Source organism: Dendropsophus ebraccatus, chromosome 15 (genome assembly GCF_027789765.1).
Source record: "Dendropsophus ebraccatus isolate aDenEbr1 chromosome 15, aDenEbr1.pat, whole genome shotgun sequence".
NCBI classification, from domain to species: Eukaryota; Metazoa; Chordata; class Amphibia; order Anura; family Hylidae; genus Dendropsophus; species Dendropsophus ebraccatus.
This window is the reverse complement of record NC_091468.1, coordinates 23752954-23770744: the sequence shown is the minus strand read 5'-3', so window position 1 is coordinate 23770744 and position 17791 is coordinate 23752954. Positions and strand designations below refer to the sequence as shown.

General features: G+C 46.5%; 1 protein-coding gene across 3 annotated transcripts in view; it reads right to left on the bottom strand.

Annotated features, from left to right (window-relative positions):
* The window catches only part of XDH (xanthine dehydrogenase), a 38583-nt gene that overhangs the window by 2835 nt on the left and 17957 nt on the right, over window positions 1-17791 (bottom strand). For all 3 annotated transcript variants that reach the window (XM_069954193.1, XM_069954194.1, XM_069954195.1), the window contains 15 exons: window positions 17561-17653; window positions 11592-11761; window positions 10593-10716; window positions 10313-10432; window positions 9869-9965; window positions 7383-7507; window positions 7076-7209; window positions 5904-5991; window positions 5566-5652; window positions 3922-4113; window positions 2914-3059; window positions 2688-2769; window positions 2160-2255; window positions 1081-1209; window positions 201-275 (listed from right to left, as the gene is read on the bottom strand). In XM_069954193.1, the coding sequence (XP_069810294.1) occupies window positions 201-275; window positions 1081-1209; window positions 2160-2255; window positions 2688-2769; window positions 2914-3059; window positions 3922-4113; window positions 5566-5652; window positions 5904-5991; window positions 7076-7209; window positions 7383-7507; window positions 9869-9965; window positions 10313-10432; window positions 10593-10716; window positions 11592-11761; window positions 17561-17653 (1758 nt within the window). The remainder of the gene's footprint in view (window positions 1-200; window positions 276-1080; window positions 1210-2159; window positions 2256-2687; window positions 2770-2913; window positions 3060-3921; window positions 4114-5565; window positions 5653-5903; window positions 5992-7075; window positions 7210-7382; window positions 7508-9868; window positions 9966-10312; window positions 10433-10592; window positions 10717-11591; window positions 11762-17560; window positions 17654-17791) is intronic.

Here is a 17791-nt window from a genome sequence, read left to right as displayed (position 1 = left end):
TCATATATTCAATTATCTTTGTGACTGCATTTCCTATGTATGTAGTAATAGGGGGAACTTTGTCTATAAGGCCTATTAAGGCTCATAGAGGTCATATAGGAGTCTTCCTATATAAGACCCCTTTCTTTCACCCATATACTACAACGTTGTATGCTGGTGCTTTATAAGTGATAATATAATACTCCGATAATAATACATACCCAGTTCTCCCATGTCCCACTAGGGTTAGATTTTTTGTAAGGTTCCAGCCTTTGCAGTAATATCTGACATGCATTCTACAATGATAAGGATGAGAATATCAGGGATAAATGCTAAATACATCTGACATCCTATACATATAAGCCATTCAGGGAATCAGGCACAGCCTGCAGGCCCAGAGCACTTGAGGGGGCCATGGTTCAGGGCTTCATTTGTCTTAGGCCCCCTTCACACTTCTATAGTCTTTTGTGGCCAAAGGCATAATAATGTCTCTGGCCAGAAGTGTGATTGACAGGACGGGGTGCCAATGGCTCCCGGCCCTGTCAAACACAGCTCTGCATTTATCTATATGCATTCCTGATTAGAAGCGCGTACAGTTAAAGGGCCAGGGTCAGCACCCAGCAGCACTCGCCCGGGTGCCGTTGCTGGTCTGGGCTGCCAAGCAATGCATTCAGAATTTCAGACACCTTCCGGATGCACATCTGGTGCTGTCTAGAATTCCGTATGCCCCATAGGGTTCCATGGAACATCTGTGCCAGAATTCTGAACAATTATAGAACAGGTCTTTTTACAGCCTATTTTCCGGCACTGGCACCCTTCAGTGAAAAATCCTGAAGGGTGTCTGTGCCCAACAGAATCCTATGGGTCTTATACTCAACTCTTAGAGGGGTTGTCCAGGATAAGAAAAACAGAGCTGCTTTCTTCCACAAAGAAACCAACAAAACCAAAAAGGTGCCCACAATATAAGGGTACTGTGAAAATGGCAGTAGGCTGCGTGGGGGCATTCCTAGAGGCGGAGATTAAAAATCTTGATCTTGATAAAACAGAATAGTGGACAGTGGTTCTGAGTTCCTCAACTAGACCATATGAAGAGATTCTTACATAGATGGCCATGCCATTTAGATCAGAGCTAACTGATGCGGCGGTCGGGGATGCGTTGGGGACTGTGTTGGTGCTGGTTTCGCTGATGTGGATCTTTGACGTTGCTATTCCAAAAGCTTTGCTGGCAACCTGCGAAATGAAAAAAATAAAATAAAAATAATTGTCAGATCTAGACACCTAAGTGGCTGATATGGGGCCCCCAGCGCATACAATGTCCAGCCAGGCTCAGACTGAAACAGTGGGGGGTGCTATACAGAGCCAAACAGCTACAAGCTTAAGGTCCTCTACAGGAAGAGAAGGAAGGAAGTAATAAGTGCAGCATAAGGAGACTGTGAGTAAGAGAGAGGAGGACATAGGACAGGCTTAAAGGAGTATAAGAACAGAGGGTACAAGCAATAATCTATATGAGAGAGATGGCCATAAACAGCAGTCTATGTGACAGAAAGGAGCAAGGAGTAGCAGTGTGAGAGAGGCGAGACAATGAATAGCAGTCTATATGAGAGAGGGAAAGCAATGAACAGCAGTCTATGTGAGGGGTGCATGGACAGCAGGCTGTGTGAGGGGTGCATGGACAGCAGTCTATGTGGGAAGTGCATGAACAGCAGTCTCTGTGAGAGAGAAGGGTTATGAGTAGCAGTCTGTGTGAGGGGTGCATGAACAGCAGTCTGTGTGAGGGGTGCATGAACAGCAGTCTCTGTGAGAGAGAAGGGTTATGAGTAGCAGTCTATGTGAGGGGATGGGCCATGATCAGCAGTGTACATGAGAGAGGGGGACCATAAGCAACAGTCTATGCGACACATGCTACATGGTTAGACATAGAGGTAAAGGCTACTTCTTACTATAGGACAGATAAAAAACCAACATGCAGGTTCTGACTACACAGTGTTGGTTTGAAGTCTGTTGTCATGGAGACTCACAGATCTGCATAGAAACTGTACAAACAAAATGGTAGATTTTGAATCAAGTCTATTTGTAACGTTATTTAAAAAAATATATTTTAGATAACTTAGAATAAAAACAAAAGAACATTTCAAAGCTATAATACTGAATATACCGAATATCATATTTGCCCCATGTACCTGAATCATCTTGGTATGAAGCCCTTGACCCATTTCGGTTCCTCCGTGAGTCAGGAGGACTGACCCATCTGTGTATACATGAACCAAGGCCCCAGCCTAGAACACATGCATAGAATTATGGGGAGTATTTTAGGGGTACTCCAGCCCGGGGGTATTTTTCTGCTCTGGCCGGGGAGGGGGTGGTTATGGACAACGGAGGTCACTTACCTCCCTGATTCCAGCGCTGGGTCCCGGATCACGCCGCCCGGTACACCCGTCCCGTGGCCACTTGCTGGTGTGAGCTACCACCTCGACCGCTGAATGGCTGAGCTGCCTTGAGACGTCTTGTGCAGCAGGTCACATCAAGAAGCGGCCTCCAGACGGGTGTACCGGGCGGTGCAATCCGCAACCCGGCACTGGAACTGGGGAGGTAAGTGATAACCGTCCATAACCACCCCCTCCCCGGCCAGAGCAGAAAAATACCCCCAGGCCGGAGTACCCCTTTAACAAGAGCAAGTAACATATAATGCAACATAAAGCTATATAAACCTGATTAAGGAAGGACAGGGTGTAGCTGATACCAAACTTTGTGGGGATGATAGCGATGCCCCTCTTCTTCCAGCGATGTCGCCTGTGGGTAGAGGGGGCAGAAGACACGGCCATCACATATAGGGATTACTCATGGCTACATATTTAAGGATAGGGACTCCATGATGATGCATTCTGCACCTTCTATATGTATTATATTGGAGCAGGAAAGGTTTTTGTCCCTTACTTGTTAAACTTTGCGATGGCGATTTTTCTTTCGTGGTAATGCGAGTTCTTGAGACATTCGTCCCAGCAGCGGTGGACATTGAACACCTCCAGCTTCTGACCGAAATGGGTGAGATCTCCCTCCTGATACATGTTCAGCTTCCTGACCTGTGTATGGAATAAAGGATAAACCGTGAAAAGTCTGTACTTCCAATGGCTGCAGTGCGACACCAGATGCCATATGCATGAGATTTAGGGGTTAATGATGGTCATCACCTGTATGAGTAATAATGAGCTACATGGCTGCCATCTTGAAGTTACTAAAGGGAATCTGTCACTAGGTTTATGCCACCTTAAATGAGTACAGCATAAACTAGTGACAGAAATGCTGAACAGATTAGTGTATTTCTTACATCATTCTGCTCAGCTGTTCTCCTAATATGTAGGAGAATAGGGTTCTTGCCACACCCCTCTCCTCGCTCTCCAGTTGCTGATTGACATTTGACACAGCATGGATAGATAACTGCCAACCAGAAGCTATTGGGTGGAGTTTTCTGCTTCTCATGAATATTCAGGACTACTGGGCTCATGCACATAATGGAGAGGACTACTTATTGTCCATGTTATTCAGAAGGAGATCTCTGGATCAGCTGCACAGAACAATGTTAGTGATACATGATCCTGTTCAGCTTCTCTATCCCTAGTTTATGCTACCCTTAGCTAAGACAGCATAAACCTGCTGACAGAATCTCTTTAAGTGCCATGTGGTCACCCCTTCTTACAAGTCACTATGTATTGAAGGTCTTTGCTTTGGTTAATCCTTTTCTTGTTAGAAGGGCCCTCCAACAATGAATTGATTACAAGGTGTCCTGATGCTGTGACCCCCAGCAATCAGCTCTAATCTATGGTTAACTCAGCAGCAGGTGCTCAGTTTACCTGCAGCGCCACCACAGGACAAATGAAGCATTACAGTTTCCAATAAAATGTTGGATCATCCAGAGCATCTGTTGTATATCATACTAGGACTTACATGCTCTGGCGGCAGTCTGCACACCTCGACTATGTCGCTCATCCAGGCTTCCACCACCATCATTGCTTGTGGGCCACCAAAGCCTCGGAAAGCTGTATTAGAGGGTAGGTTGGTCTTACACACGTATCCAGTGCCTTTAATGTTAGGGATTTTGTAAGCATTATCCATATGGAATATTGTTCTGTCAATGATCTGTCAAAAAATGGATCATCAAGACATAATTCTTCATAACTATCAATAAATGCATTAATATAGTTTTCCTATTAGTCCTTGCTGGTTTTCTGCTGGAAACAGTCAGCAAGCTTGTCATCAGACCCAAACCTGAGGACTCAGCTGTAATCTATGGGCTGTTGTAATCTAGCTCACTGTACAAATATCATATCATCATCCCTCTATATAAGGGAGCTGGTCACAGCAGTCTATGTGAGAGAGGGTGGACCCAAGCAGCAGTCTACAGTATGTGAGAGATGGCGGACCCAAGCAGCAGTCTGTGTGAGAGAGGGCGGACCCAAGCAGCAGTCTGTGTGAGAGAGGGCGGACCCAAGCAGCAGTCTGTGTGAGAGAGGGTGGACCCAAGCAGCAGTCTATGTAAGAGAGGGCGGACCCAAGCAGCAGTCTGTGTGAGAGAGGGTGGACCCAAGCAGCAGTCTATGTAAGAGAGGGCAGACCCAAGCAGCAGTCTATGTAAGAGAAGGCAGACCCAAGCAGCAGTCTATGTGAGAGAGGGTGGACCCAAGCAGCAGTCTATGTGAGAGAGGGTGGACCCAAGCAGCAGTCTATGTGAGAGAGGGTGGACCCAAGCAGCAGTCTATGTGAGAGACGGCAGACCCAAACAGCAGTCTCTGTGAGAGAGGGCGGACCCAAGCAGCAGTCTCTGTGAGAGAGGGCGGACCCAAGCAGCAGTCTCTGTGAGAGGAGGCAGACCCAAGCAGCAGTCTATGTGAGAGAGGGTGGACCCAAGCAGCAGTCTGTGAGAGAGGGCGGACCCAAACAGCAGTTTATGTGAGAGAGGGTGGACCCAAGCAGCAGTCTCTGTGAGAGAGGGCAGACCCAAGCAGCAGTCTATGTGAGAGAGGGCAGACCAAAGCAGCAGTCTATGTGAGACAGGGTCGACCCAAGCAGCATCCTATGTGAGAGAGGGCAGACCCAAGTAGCAGTTTGTGTGAGAGAGGGCAGACATAAGCAATAGTTAGTGTGAGAGAAGGCAGCCATGAACAGCAGTCTGTGTAAGAGTAGGGGGCTATAAGCAGTAATCTATAAGAAGGGGCCATGAGTAGCAGCTTATGTGAGTGGTGGAAGCTATGAGCACTAGTCTATGTAAGAGAGTGGGGCATTAGCAGCAGTCTATGTGAGACTGGAGAGGTATGAGCAGCAGTCTGTGAGAGAGGTGGAGCCAAAAGTGGTAGAATATGTGCAAGAGGAGGGTTATGTGTTTATTATGTGACTGCATCTAATGAACATGGGGTGAGATTGCAAACATTTGTTTTGGGGCTCTGCCTTTTCTAGTTATGCCCTGTAGTAAATGGTTAAATTGTGACTACAGCTCTGGAGTATAAGACAATATCTCTGGAGTATAATACAGGATGTAACTCAGAACACTTTCTAAGTAAAGGGCGCTCATGCAGGTCATGTGATGATACTTACTGCATGTGACAGGTCACAAGAGTTGCCCGCATTTGCATAATAAGAAATCTCCAGTGCAGTGACCTGTCCTGTTTTCTTAACGCCAACCTGAGAACATATAGGGTTATTATAATACATGCATAGGGGTTAAAGGTCACTGAGGAATTTGGTTTTGATCACTGACAGTTGTAGAAAAGGAAGAATTGCTATTGCTTTGCACCTGATGTCATGAGGTATTGAAGAAGCTGAACAAAAACACAATTTTTTTTTGTCCAGGACTGAAGGTCGGTGCTGAAGATGTTTGTACTTTTATCACTAAATAGAGATTTGTACTTTTTTACAAAATTCTGCAAAAATACCTTATAACGCCCCAAATAGGGATGTCTGCCGCCAGTTATAAGCATGTCCTCATCTCTGTCCAGCATGCACCTGACAGGACGACCCGTCCTACACAAAACAACCAAAATTTTAATATAGACATTGAAGCAAACATTAGGGGTTGTTTGTTCTGGGTTTTATTAACCTTAAATGAGAAGTCCGGCAAAAATTTTTATTTAAGTATTATTTTGCCCATCTAAAGTTATACAAATCCCCAATATAGACTTATTACGGGAAATGCTTATAAAGTGTTTTTTCCCCTGCACTTACTACTGCATCACTAATGCTTCACTTCCTGGATAACATGGTGATGTCACTTCCTGGATAACATGGTGATGTCACTTCCTGGATAACATGGTGATGTCACTTCCTGGATAAAATGGTGATGTCACTTCCTGGATAAAATGGTGATGTCACTTCCTGGATAACATGGTGATTTCACTTCCTGGATAACACAGTGATGTCACAACCCGACTCCCAGAGCTGTGCGGGCTGTGGCTGCTGGAGAGGATGATGGCAGAGGGATGCTCAGTGTCCCCACCAGTTCCCTGTGTCCCTCAGTGTCCCCCTGCCATCATCCTCTCCAGCAGCCACAGCCCGCACAGCTCTGGGAGTCGGGTCGTGACATCACCATTTTATCCAGGAGGTGACATCACCATGTTATCCAGGAAGTGACATCACCATGTTATCCAGGAGGTGACATCACCATGTTATACAGAAAGTCACATCACCATGTTATCCAGGAAGTGACATCACCATGTTATCCAGGAGGTGACATCACCATGTTATCCAGGAAGTCACATCACCATGTTATCCAGGAGGTGACATCACCATGTTATCCAGGAAGTGACATCACCATGTTATCCAGGAGGTGACATCACCATGTAATCCACGAGGTGACATCACCATGTTATCCACGAGGTGACATCACCATGTTATCCAGGAAGTATGATTTAAAAAAAATGAATGTACATTGGAGACATGCTTTATATCCCATCCCCTGTTGATTTAGATTTTGAAAGTTTTAACAACAGTGACACTTTTAAAATAATTTTTATGCAAATACTACTAAATGTGTTATTTTAAAGTTGCATGAGGAGTACAGGGTGAAAGAGTGAAATATGTCAGGTAAGTGAAAAGGACGGATTCCTACTTGTATGCTGCCACTGCCACAGTTGTAGACAGGACGGTGCTTCTGGACTCTTTTCCACCAAAGCCTCCCCCCATTCTCTTTACACGGACCACAATACGGTTAGCAGGAACCCCCAGGGCGTGGGCCGCAAAGTGCTGAAATCAAAACAGGGAAGTGCGATGGTTGTCATTTGCATCATATAATATACAGTGTAATAACTGATGACACTGGCGTTAGCTGGTGCCGAGGAATGGTGGTGTTTTAAATGTATGATCATCTGATTGGTTGAAGTGGACACCACCATTGCCCTTCATATATATGGTCTTACCTGTGTCTCTGTGGTATTCTGTGTGGAAGCGAACAGCTCCATCTCTCCATCCTCACCCTTGGGTACGGCAATGCAGCAATTCGTCTCCAAGTAGAAATGCTCCTGACCGCCAATATACATTTCCCCTGATGGAGGACAGGAGCGCAGACTTTACTACCAGCCATATGGGAGAGGAGAGAGGTAAGTATCACAGAACTGAAGGGATTATATGTCCTGTCTATCCATCAGAGAGGTTGTCACTTTCCTTCCCCCACACAAGTGGCTAGGACAGGGAATTATTCTCCTGGGGTCCGTGTGCTGTATGATGCTATGGCAATTACTGCAGTGTATGTGTGATATATGTGTAACGGGGTTTTACTGTACAGATGTCGTGCCATAGAAATTACTACAGTTTACGTGTAGTATATCACTGTACTAGTATTAATGTATGTGTGCTGCCTATGTGATGTGTGAGTGTATGGGTGCTCTGTGTGTGATATATGTATGTGTATGTTAAGTGGGAGGGTAGACCTCTATATGTATGTTAAGTGTGTGCTCTATGAGTGCTCTATGTGTGATATACATGTGCTCTGTCAGTGCTCTATGTGTGCTGTATGTGTGCTCTATGTGTGATATACATGTGCTGTATGGGTGTGTTATGAGTGCTGTATGTGTGTTTTGAGTGCTGTACGGGTGTGTTATGATTGCTGTATGGGTGTATTATGAGTGCTGTACGGGTGTGTTATGATTGCTGTACGGGTGTATTATGAGTGCTGTATGGGTGTGTTAAGAGTGCTGTATGAGTGTGTTATGAGTGCTGTATGGGCGTGTTATTATTGTTGTATGGGTGTGTTATCATTGTTGTATATGTGTGTTATGAGTGCTGTATGGGTGTGTTATTTTTGTTGTTGTATGGGTGTGCTATTATTGTTGTATAGGTGTGTTATGAGTGCTGTATGGGTGTATTATGAGTGCTGTATGGGTGTGTTATGAGTGCTGTATGGCTGCGTTATGAGTGCTGTGTGGGCATGTTATTATTGTTGTATGGGTGTGTTATTATTGTTGTAAAGGTATGTTAGGAGTGCTGTATGGGTGTGTTATGAGTGCGGTATGGGCGTGTTATTATTGTTGTATGGGTGTGTTATTGTTGTATAGGTGTGTTATGAGTGCTGTATGGGTGTGTTATGAGTGCTGTATGGGTGTGTTTTGAGTGCTGTATGGGCGTGTTATAAATGTTGTATAGGTGTGTTATGAGTGCTGTATGGGTGTGTTATGAGTGTTGTATAGGTGTGTTATGAGTGCTGTATGGGTGTATTATGAGTGCTGTATGGGTGTGTTATGAGTGCTGTATGGGTGTGTTATTATTGTTGTATGGGTGTGTTATGAGTGCTTTATGGGTGTGTTATGAGTGCTGTATGTGTGTTATGAGTGCTGTATGGGTGTGTTATGAGTGCTGTATGGGTGTGTTATTATTGTTGTATGGGTGTGTTATGAGTGCTGTATGGGTGTGTTATGAGTGCTGTATGGGTGTGTTATTATTGTTGTATGGGTGTGTTATGAGTGCTGTATGGGTGTGTTATGAGTGCTGTATGGGTGTGTTATGAGTGCTGTATGGGTGTGTTATGAGTGCTGTATGGGTGTGTTATGAGTGCTGTATGGGTGTGTTATGAGTGCTGTATGGGTGTGCTATTATTGTTGTATGGGTGTGTTATGATTGCTGTATGGGTGTATTATGAGTGCTGTATGGGTGTGTTAGGAGTGCTGTATGGGTGTGTTATGAGTGCTGTATGGGTGTGTTATGAGTGCTGTATGGGTGTGTTATGAGTGCTGTATGGGTGTGCTATTATTGTTGTATGGGTGTGTTATGATTGCTGTATGGGTGTATTATGAGTGCTGTATGGGTGTGTTAGGAGTGCTGTATGGGTGTGTTATTATTGTTGTATGGGTGTGTTATGATTGCTGTATGGGTGTGTTATGAGTGCTGTATGGGTGTGTTAGGAGTGCTGTATGGGTGTGTTATTATTGTTGTATGGGTGTGTTATGATTGCTGTATGGGTGTGTTATGAGTGTTGTATAGGTGTGTTATGATTGCTGTATGGGTGTGTTATGAGTGCTGTATGGGTGTGTTATGAGTGCTGTATGGGTGTGTTATTATTGTTGTATGGGTGTGTTATGAGTGCTGTATGGGTGTGTTATGAGTGCTGTATGGGTGTGTTATGAGTGCTGTATGGGTGTGTTATTATTGTTGTATGGGTGTGTTATGATTGCTGTATGGGTGTGTTATGAGTGTTGTATAGGTGTGTTATGATTGCTGTATGGGTGTGTTATGAGTGCAGTGTGGATGCTCTATGAGTGCTGTATGGGTGTGTTATGAGTGCTGTATGGACGTGTTATTATTTTTGTATGGGTGTGTTATGAGTGCTGTATGGATGCTCTATGTGTGCACTATAGAGTAACATGGGATGTGGTTACCATAGTACATTAGCAATTTTAGCCACCGTAGTTACCTTCCACAATGTGATCGGCCTCCTGGAAGCCTTTCTCTATGTTGCCGCTCTCTATCTTCTTGATTGGAGGGTAGAATGACTGCTTGTCAATAGCGTCCTGAGAAAATACAGCAGAACTAAAAGCTGGTACATGGGAACTGTAAACTACATTGAGCTCCCCCTGGTGGTAACTGCAGGCAGAAATAATTATAACATTTATCTCTTATCTGTAGAAGCAGAAGATTTGGAGCTCTGTATGAGAAAACCAACATGGGAAATGAACCAGCACCAACGTTACTGTCACAAAACACCACTTATAATGGGCTCCTTCACCATGATGTTACCGCTGACCCACACCAGACTTCCAGGGATATTACAGATTAACTCATTACCACCCAAGAGTATCAAAAACAAAGTAACTATTAATGGACAGTACCTGTAATGCATAACTTCATATCCATGTACCTGGATTGTAATAATGGGCTCCAACTCCTTATACGTGACCTTCACAGCCTTGGCGGCACGTTGTGCATGTTCCTGAGTGTCTGCAACAACTGCAGCAATAACCTGTCCGACACAAGTCACCTGCAGGGTACAATCAGAAATTGAACGCACTGGACGTGGGGTATATATGTTCTGTCTAGACATGGCATCCTGTTTTCCGCCATAGGCAGGTGGGTAAATGTGAGGAGCTCCATGGCAGCTAACAGTGTCAGTCTATAGGGAGATCCCTGGCTGCACTTACCGTATCATCTGCAAATATCTGCTCATCCTTTCGGACCCCGGTCACATTAGTTCCGGGAACATCTTTAGCAGAAAGAAAACTAACGACTCCTGGAGCCTCCTCAGCCTCGGACTGATCGATGGATCTGTGGAAATGACACATGTGACACAGTGTCTAAGCCCCGCCCTATGTATCATGTTTCGCTGTGACTGATACTAGAGACATTTTGAACTTCACAACAGGCAGTGCATAGCAGATAGAAACGAGTCACTTTGTGGCCAAGACTTTGGAGAATTTTTTTGGGGGGTAAGGAGCCGTTTTTAAAAATGAAAATGATTAACACAAATTTTACTAACATTAGGAGTCTTTTGCAAGCTCATATGGGAAACAGATCACTGATCTCAGAGAGACCAGCCAAAGAAAACACTGTCAGCTGCAGACTAAAGTGCTCAATACAGTAAAATCCTAGGTGCATTGCTCCAAGGAAAATACAGATATACAAAAAAGAGTCTGTGGAGCCTCATTTAAGAGTCTCAAAACATAGGACTAGCCAGATATCCCTCCGGGATATGGAGGACTGGCTGGTCTCCCTGAGATCAGTGATCTGTTTCTCTTATGGCTCTACTAGGCATTGCTCCCACCTAGCCAGAATCCTGCTCCACACTGATGAGGGGCAACACCCTGAAACAACTGTCTGTGGATGGATACCTAGCCTTGGTTTTTCCCTTGTCATTACATAATTAACTTATAGGGCCACTTAATATAGTGGTTTCCCTACAGGAGCCACCCCTTGGCTGGGCCCTTCCCAAAGGGATATCTGGCTAGTCCTGTGTTTTGAGACTCTTAAATGAGGCTCCACAGGGTCCTTTTTGTATATCTGCAAGTTCATACGCACTAAGGAAGAATATTTTGACCAGCATGAGATGGGTCCTAGATGGGGTCTTATAGAAGCCTCAGGTGCCACCTCTATAATACACAATAGATCTTATTACCTAGTGGCCCCAGATGTCTTGCACTTACACTATTTTAGCGTGAGCCTTGGTGCTGGTTATTAAGGCCAAGTACAGTTCATTCTCATAGTGGGGAATATCATCACAGTAAATGGCTTCTCCAGTGGCCTGCTTCATGGCTGACAAGTGCATGATGGGACGACCGACATAGTCCTCCGGGTCCTGACCAGCTGGAACTTCCTGAAAAGGTAGAAGTATTTTAAATATTTCTACCACCACTCTGCAATAAAAGCAGTGGTCTGGCTGTTGTATGTACCGGTATAGTGATAGTATACATATTTATATATATTATACAGTATATCTACACTATATCTTGCTATACATCTACATAATGTATATATATATATACACACCAGCCAGACCACTGCTTTTAGAGCAGAGTGGTGATCAGTAACCTACACAATGAGCTGCATATCAGGAGGAAAAGAGCAGCATATCAGGAGGAGGACATAAGTCTGGTAAATAATCGTATGTGCAAAAGTATTCAACCTGACAACTATATTAGCGGAAATGAGAATATCCCTTTAAAGGAGAAGTCCGGCCAAAAATATTTTTTAATATGTTATTACTTATGGAAAGTTAGACAAATTTCTAATGTACATTAATTATGGGAAATGCACATATACTGCTATTTGCCTTAGTTTATTAGATCCTGGAGTGTTAGAATTCTCTCAGAAATCGTGATGTTACAACGAAGGGTGTAATTCCTATGGAGTGTCCAGCAGGGGGTGCACTATATATAGAAGTCAATGAGTACCATTGATTTCTATATATAGTGCGCCCCTGCTGGACACTCCATTGAATCAATGGACGTGTATTTAAAAATATTATGTACAGTACGTTTTGATTGAATACATTTATGGAATACCTTGGGGAGCAAGTGTCCTTGCTCCCCAAAGTATCCCAGAAATCAGGGGCGTTGCTAGGGTCCTAAAACATCCGGGGCCCGGGCCCTCTGAGTGCCGTCATAAGCGCTTAGCGAAGGAGCCCGATGCAGAAGCTAGTAACCCCAATGACTGCTCAATTAGTCCTGCTCTATTGCCTCCACTCTTAATAACTGTGGCTAAGCAGGCACAGACAGCTCCTTCACAGCTCCCCCTGTACACACAGCCTCTGGGAGGTCTGCCCTAGCTCCTATCCTCTAGGCCAGTGTTTCCCAACCTTTTCTACCTCGGGGAACTCCTACCAGATAACGTTCTACAAAATGCAAAAACCTCATTCAGTGACTCACAGGTGACGTCTTCTTTGATCTGAGTTGTTCTCTTTCCCTTTTCCTCTCCATCCGGCCCAAACCACCATGATGATTTCTTTCAGTTGCAATTCATCTCTTCAGAACCTGCCAGACAAACATCTCAGGCTCTGCACTTTTCCTTCAATTTCCTTCCCTTTTCCCCTCCTATAGGCTCCCATACAGTAGTTATTCCACTACCTGGTGTCAGTGAGTAGGTAGGTAAGTATGTTGCCCCCTGTAGGTAGGATACTCTGCTGTGCCCCCAAATAGTAATAATGTCCAGTGTTGTGCCCTATAGTAACAATGCCTCCTGCTGTATTACCCCACATTGTAAAATGTCCCCCTGCTGTGTACCCTTATATAGTAATAATGCCCTCTGCTGTGCCCTATATAGTTATTATGCCCCCTGCTGTACCCTCCATATAGTAATAATGCACCCTCTGCTGTGCCTCCTATGTAGTAATAATGCCTCCTGCTGTACCCTCCATATAGTAATACCCCCTCTGCTGTGCCTCCTATATAGTAATAATGCGCCTGCTGTACATACCATAGTAATAAAGTTCCCATCCTGCCTGCAATTAACCCGACTGCCATCCCCAAACACACTACCCCACCTGACCCCTTCCACCCACACACACTACCCCACCTCACCTTCTCCACCCACACACACTACCCCACCCGGCCCCCTCTTTTCCCCATGCTTCTCCCCCCCCCCCCCCCCGCTTCTCTCCCCTATGCTTCTCTCCCCAATACTTCTCCCCCCTGCTTTTCTCCCCCATACTTCTTCCCCTTGCTTCTCTCCCCATACTTCTCACCCCTGCTTCTCTCCCCCATACATCTCTTCCCCGTGCTTCTCTTCCCTGCTTCTATCCCCCATACTTCTCCCCTGTGCTTCTCTCCCCTGCTTTTCCCCCCATAATTCTCCCCCCTGCTTCTCTCCCCCATACTTCTCCCCCCACTTCTCTCTCCCATGCTTCTCCCCCCATATTTCTCCCCCATACTTCTTCCCTGCTTCTCTCCCCCCTGCTTTTCCTCCCATGCTTCTCTACCCTGCTTCTCTCCCCCCATGCTTCTCTCCCCCATGCTTTTCTCCCCCATATGCTTCTCTCCCCCATGCTTCTCTCCCCCATGCTTCTCTCCCCCATGCTTCTCTCCCCCATATGCTTCTCTCCACCATGCTTTTCTTCCCCCATGCTTTTCTCCCCCATATGCTTCTCTCCCCCATGCTTTTCTCCCCCATATGCTTCTCTCCCCCATGCTTTTCTCCCACATATGCTTCTCTCCACCATGCTTCTCTCCCCCATATGCTTTTCTCCCCCATATGCTTCTCTACACCATGCTTTTCTTCCCCCTTGCTTCTCTTCCCCCATGCTTTTCTCCCCCCATGCTTCTCTCCCCCATGCTTTTCTCCCCCCATGCTTCTCTCCACCATGCTTTTCTTCCCCCTTGCTTCTCTTCCCCCTTGCTCCTCTCCCCCAGATACTTCTCTCCCCCGTGGTCCTCTCCCCCATACCTCTCTTCCCCCATGCTTCTCTCCCCCATGCCTCCTCACCTCCACAGTCACCTCCACCTCACCTCACCTCCACCGAGTTTCACCTACTGGCCGCTCGTAGCGGCCGCCGGATGTGCTGCGCTGCGGCGGGCCGTGGTGTACGCATCCAATCAGCGCGTGCGCCACGGCCCGCCGCAGCGGCCCCGCACTTCCGGTCTCCGCTGGATTGGAGCAGCATGCACGGCGGGCGCTACGGGTGGGCAGTAGATAAGATGAGCAGCTGGCGAGGCGGGCAGCAGCCGCGATCTGCGAGCCAGATGCGGCCATCAAAAGAGCCGCATCTGGCTCGCAAGAGCGGGGCTGAAGAAATCCGGGGCAGCAGGCATTTTATTCGGGGCATGAGCCCCGAATAAAACCGCCTAGCGACGCCACTGCCAGAAATCTATTCAATGAATACATTTGGAGGGCACCTAGCAGAGAGGGAGAGAGGTGCCTGTGCATCTACCTCCCCCCTCCCTCCCTGCTCGGTGCTGGGCACATGTACACAGTACTACTCCTCCCATTCTCTGCTCATAGTATGGGCAGAGGATGGGGGAGTAGTACCTGTGCTATCCCCAATATGCCGCCGCCACACAGCTGCTCATCACAAAGGCTGTATTATGCCCCGTCCACCGCTCCCCCTCCTCCCAGCTTCCAATTTCTAATTATCTAACTAGTGGAGGAGGGGGCATGATGAAGCCCTTGTGATGAGCAGCTGTGCGGTGGCGGCGTAATGGGGATAGCACAGGTACTACTTCCCCATCCTCTGCTCATACTATGAGCAGAGGATGGGAGGAGCAGTGGCGGTCTTTGGCACCAAGCACCCCAAGCCCCCAACATCCAAGGGGGCCCCCACGCCCGCTCTTGTGCTCAAGAAGGCTGGACAGGGCCGCTGCCCCGCTCACTGCTGCCATCTGAACTGTAACTATGAGCACTCGTAATGAGCGCTCATAGTTACATGCAGCAGCACTGACAGGGCGGGAGCCATTGGCTCCCTTCCTGTCAGTCACTCTTGTGGCTGCAGAAACTGTTTCCTGCGGTCACAAGTGGCCGCTTTGTCCTTGTGGTGCCGGCGCTCCAGTGACATCACTGGAGCATCGGCGTCAGGACAAGGGGAGTGCGGCCTCTTGTGATCGCAGGGAAAACCCTTCCTGCGGCCACAAGAGTGAAGAGAAGAGGAGACGCCCGGACCCAGGTGAGTATAAGTGTTTGTTTTATTGAGTTATATACTATATGGGAGGGGGAGCACACAGGGGTCTGTTTAACTGGGGGAGCGTACATCGGGGGTCTATATAAATGGGGGGAGCACACAGGGGGGATATATAACAGGTGGAGCACACGGGGGGGCTATATATAACTGGGGGAGCACACAGGGGGGCTATAGACTACTGGGGCTTCACAGAGGGGTCTATATACTACTTGGGGAAGCAGAATGGGGTCTATATACAACTTGGAGAGCACACAGGAGGTCTATTTCCAAGTGGGGGAGCACACGGGGGGCTATATACCACTGGGGAGCACACAGGGGGTCTATATACTACAAGTGGAGCACACAGGGGTCTATATACTACTGGTGGGGCACACAGGGGGTCTATATACTACTGGGGGAACAAACAGGGGGTATATATACTACTGGTGAGGCACACAGGTGGTCTATATACTGCTGGGGGCAGCACACAGGGGTCTATATATAACTGGGGGAGCACACAGGGGTCTGTATACTACTGGGGCAACACACAAGGGGTCTATATAATACTGGTGGGGCACACAGGGGGTCTATATACTACTGGGGTAACCACACAGAGGGTTTATATACAACTGCAGGAGCACACAGGAGGTCTATATCCAAGTGGGGGAGCACACAGGGGGGCTAAATACCCCTGAGGGAGCACACAGGGGGGCTATATACTAGTGGGGGAGCACACCGGGGGTATTTACAACTGGGGGCAGCACACAGTGGGTATATACGACTGGGGGCAGCACACAGGGGTCTATATACAACTGGGGCAGCACACAGGGGGTCTATATACTTCTGGGGGAGCACACGGGGGGCTATATATAACTGGAGGAACACACAGGGGTCTATATACTACTAGGGAAGCACACAAAGGGTATATACTACTGGGGGGCAGGACATAAGGGGTATATACTATTGGGGGCAGCACACAAGGAGTATATATTACTGGCGGTAGTGCACAAGGGGTATATACTACTGGGGGCAGCACACAGCGGTCTATTGTTGTGGAGCACGTGTTGAGGGGGGGGGGGGCCCAGACATAACTTCGCTTGGGGCCCCAGAAATGCCAAGACCGCCCCTGGAGAGGAGTAGTACTTCGTATATGTGCCCAGCACCGAGCAGGGAGGGAGGGGGGAGGTAGATGCACAGGCACCTCTCTCCCTCTCTGCTCGGAGCCCTCTAAATGTATTCACTGAATACATTTATGGGATACTTTGGGGAGTAAGGACACTTGCTCCCCAAAATATACCATAAATGTATTCAATCAAAACGTACTGTACATAACATTTTTACATACACATCCATTGATTCAATAGAGTGTCCGGCAGGGGCGCACTATATATAGAAATCAATGGTACTCGTTGATTTCTATGTGTAGTGCGCCCCTGCTGGACACTCCATAGGAATTACACCCTTCGTTGTGACGTCACGGTTTCTGAGAGAATTGTAACACTCCATGATCTAATAAATTAAGGATAATAGCAGTATATGTGCATTTCCCATAATTAATGTCCATTAGAAATTTGTCTAACTTTCCATAAGTAATAACATATTAAAAAATAATTTTAGCTGGACTTCTCCTTTAAAGTATTGAGTATTGTAAAATATCTGTGTTGACTATAGTTCTGCCATCTTCTTGTAATATGGTGGCTTAGATGACCATACTATAATCTGGGCAGCATCCCCCTGTGCTGTACCTGGATGCAGGGGTGGGGGTTTCAATTAGCTTATTCTTTGCTGGCAAGAGCTTGGGAGTAAGAGGATGCTGACCTGTCCATCTGGACAGTAGAGGTGTAGCTATAGGAGGTGCAGAGAGGGGGTGGCCCTGGTTCCTAATGGGACCCAAAAGCCCCTGTTTTACACCAGGCAAACCTGTACACTTATCATAATAGTAATATACAGTAGTAACTATTGTTATAGTGCTGCCACCTAGTGGATAAATTAGCAATAGAAGAGACTGGACACACTGAAGCGACTTACCTGGAAGAGCTGCACTCCGGACGTAGGAAGCTTATGGAACAGCTCGGTGGCGCTCTCGTATTCCGGAAGAACGGCAGAATCATGAAAATCATTCTTAAGGGGGAAAAAAATGATATGTAGCAACATATAAAAAGGACTTATTAATTGTAAGATTATTAATTAATAAGAAAACATTCTATAACCCTGTTATATATTTAGTTTTCCTTCATCAGCATTTTTAAGAGTTCTGTT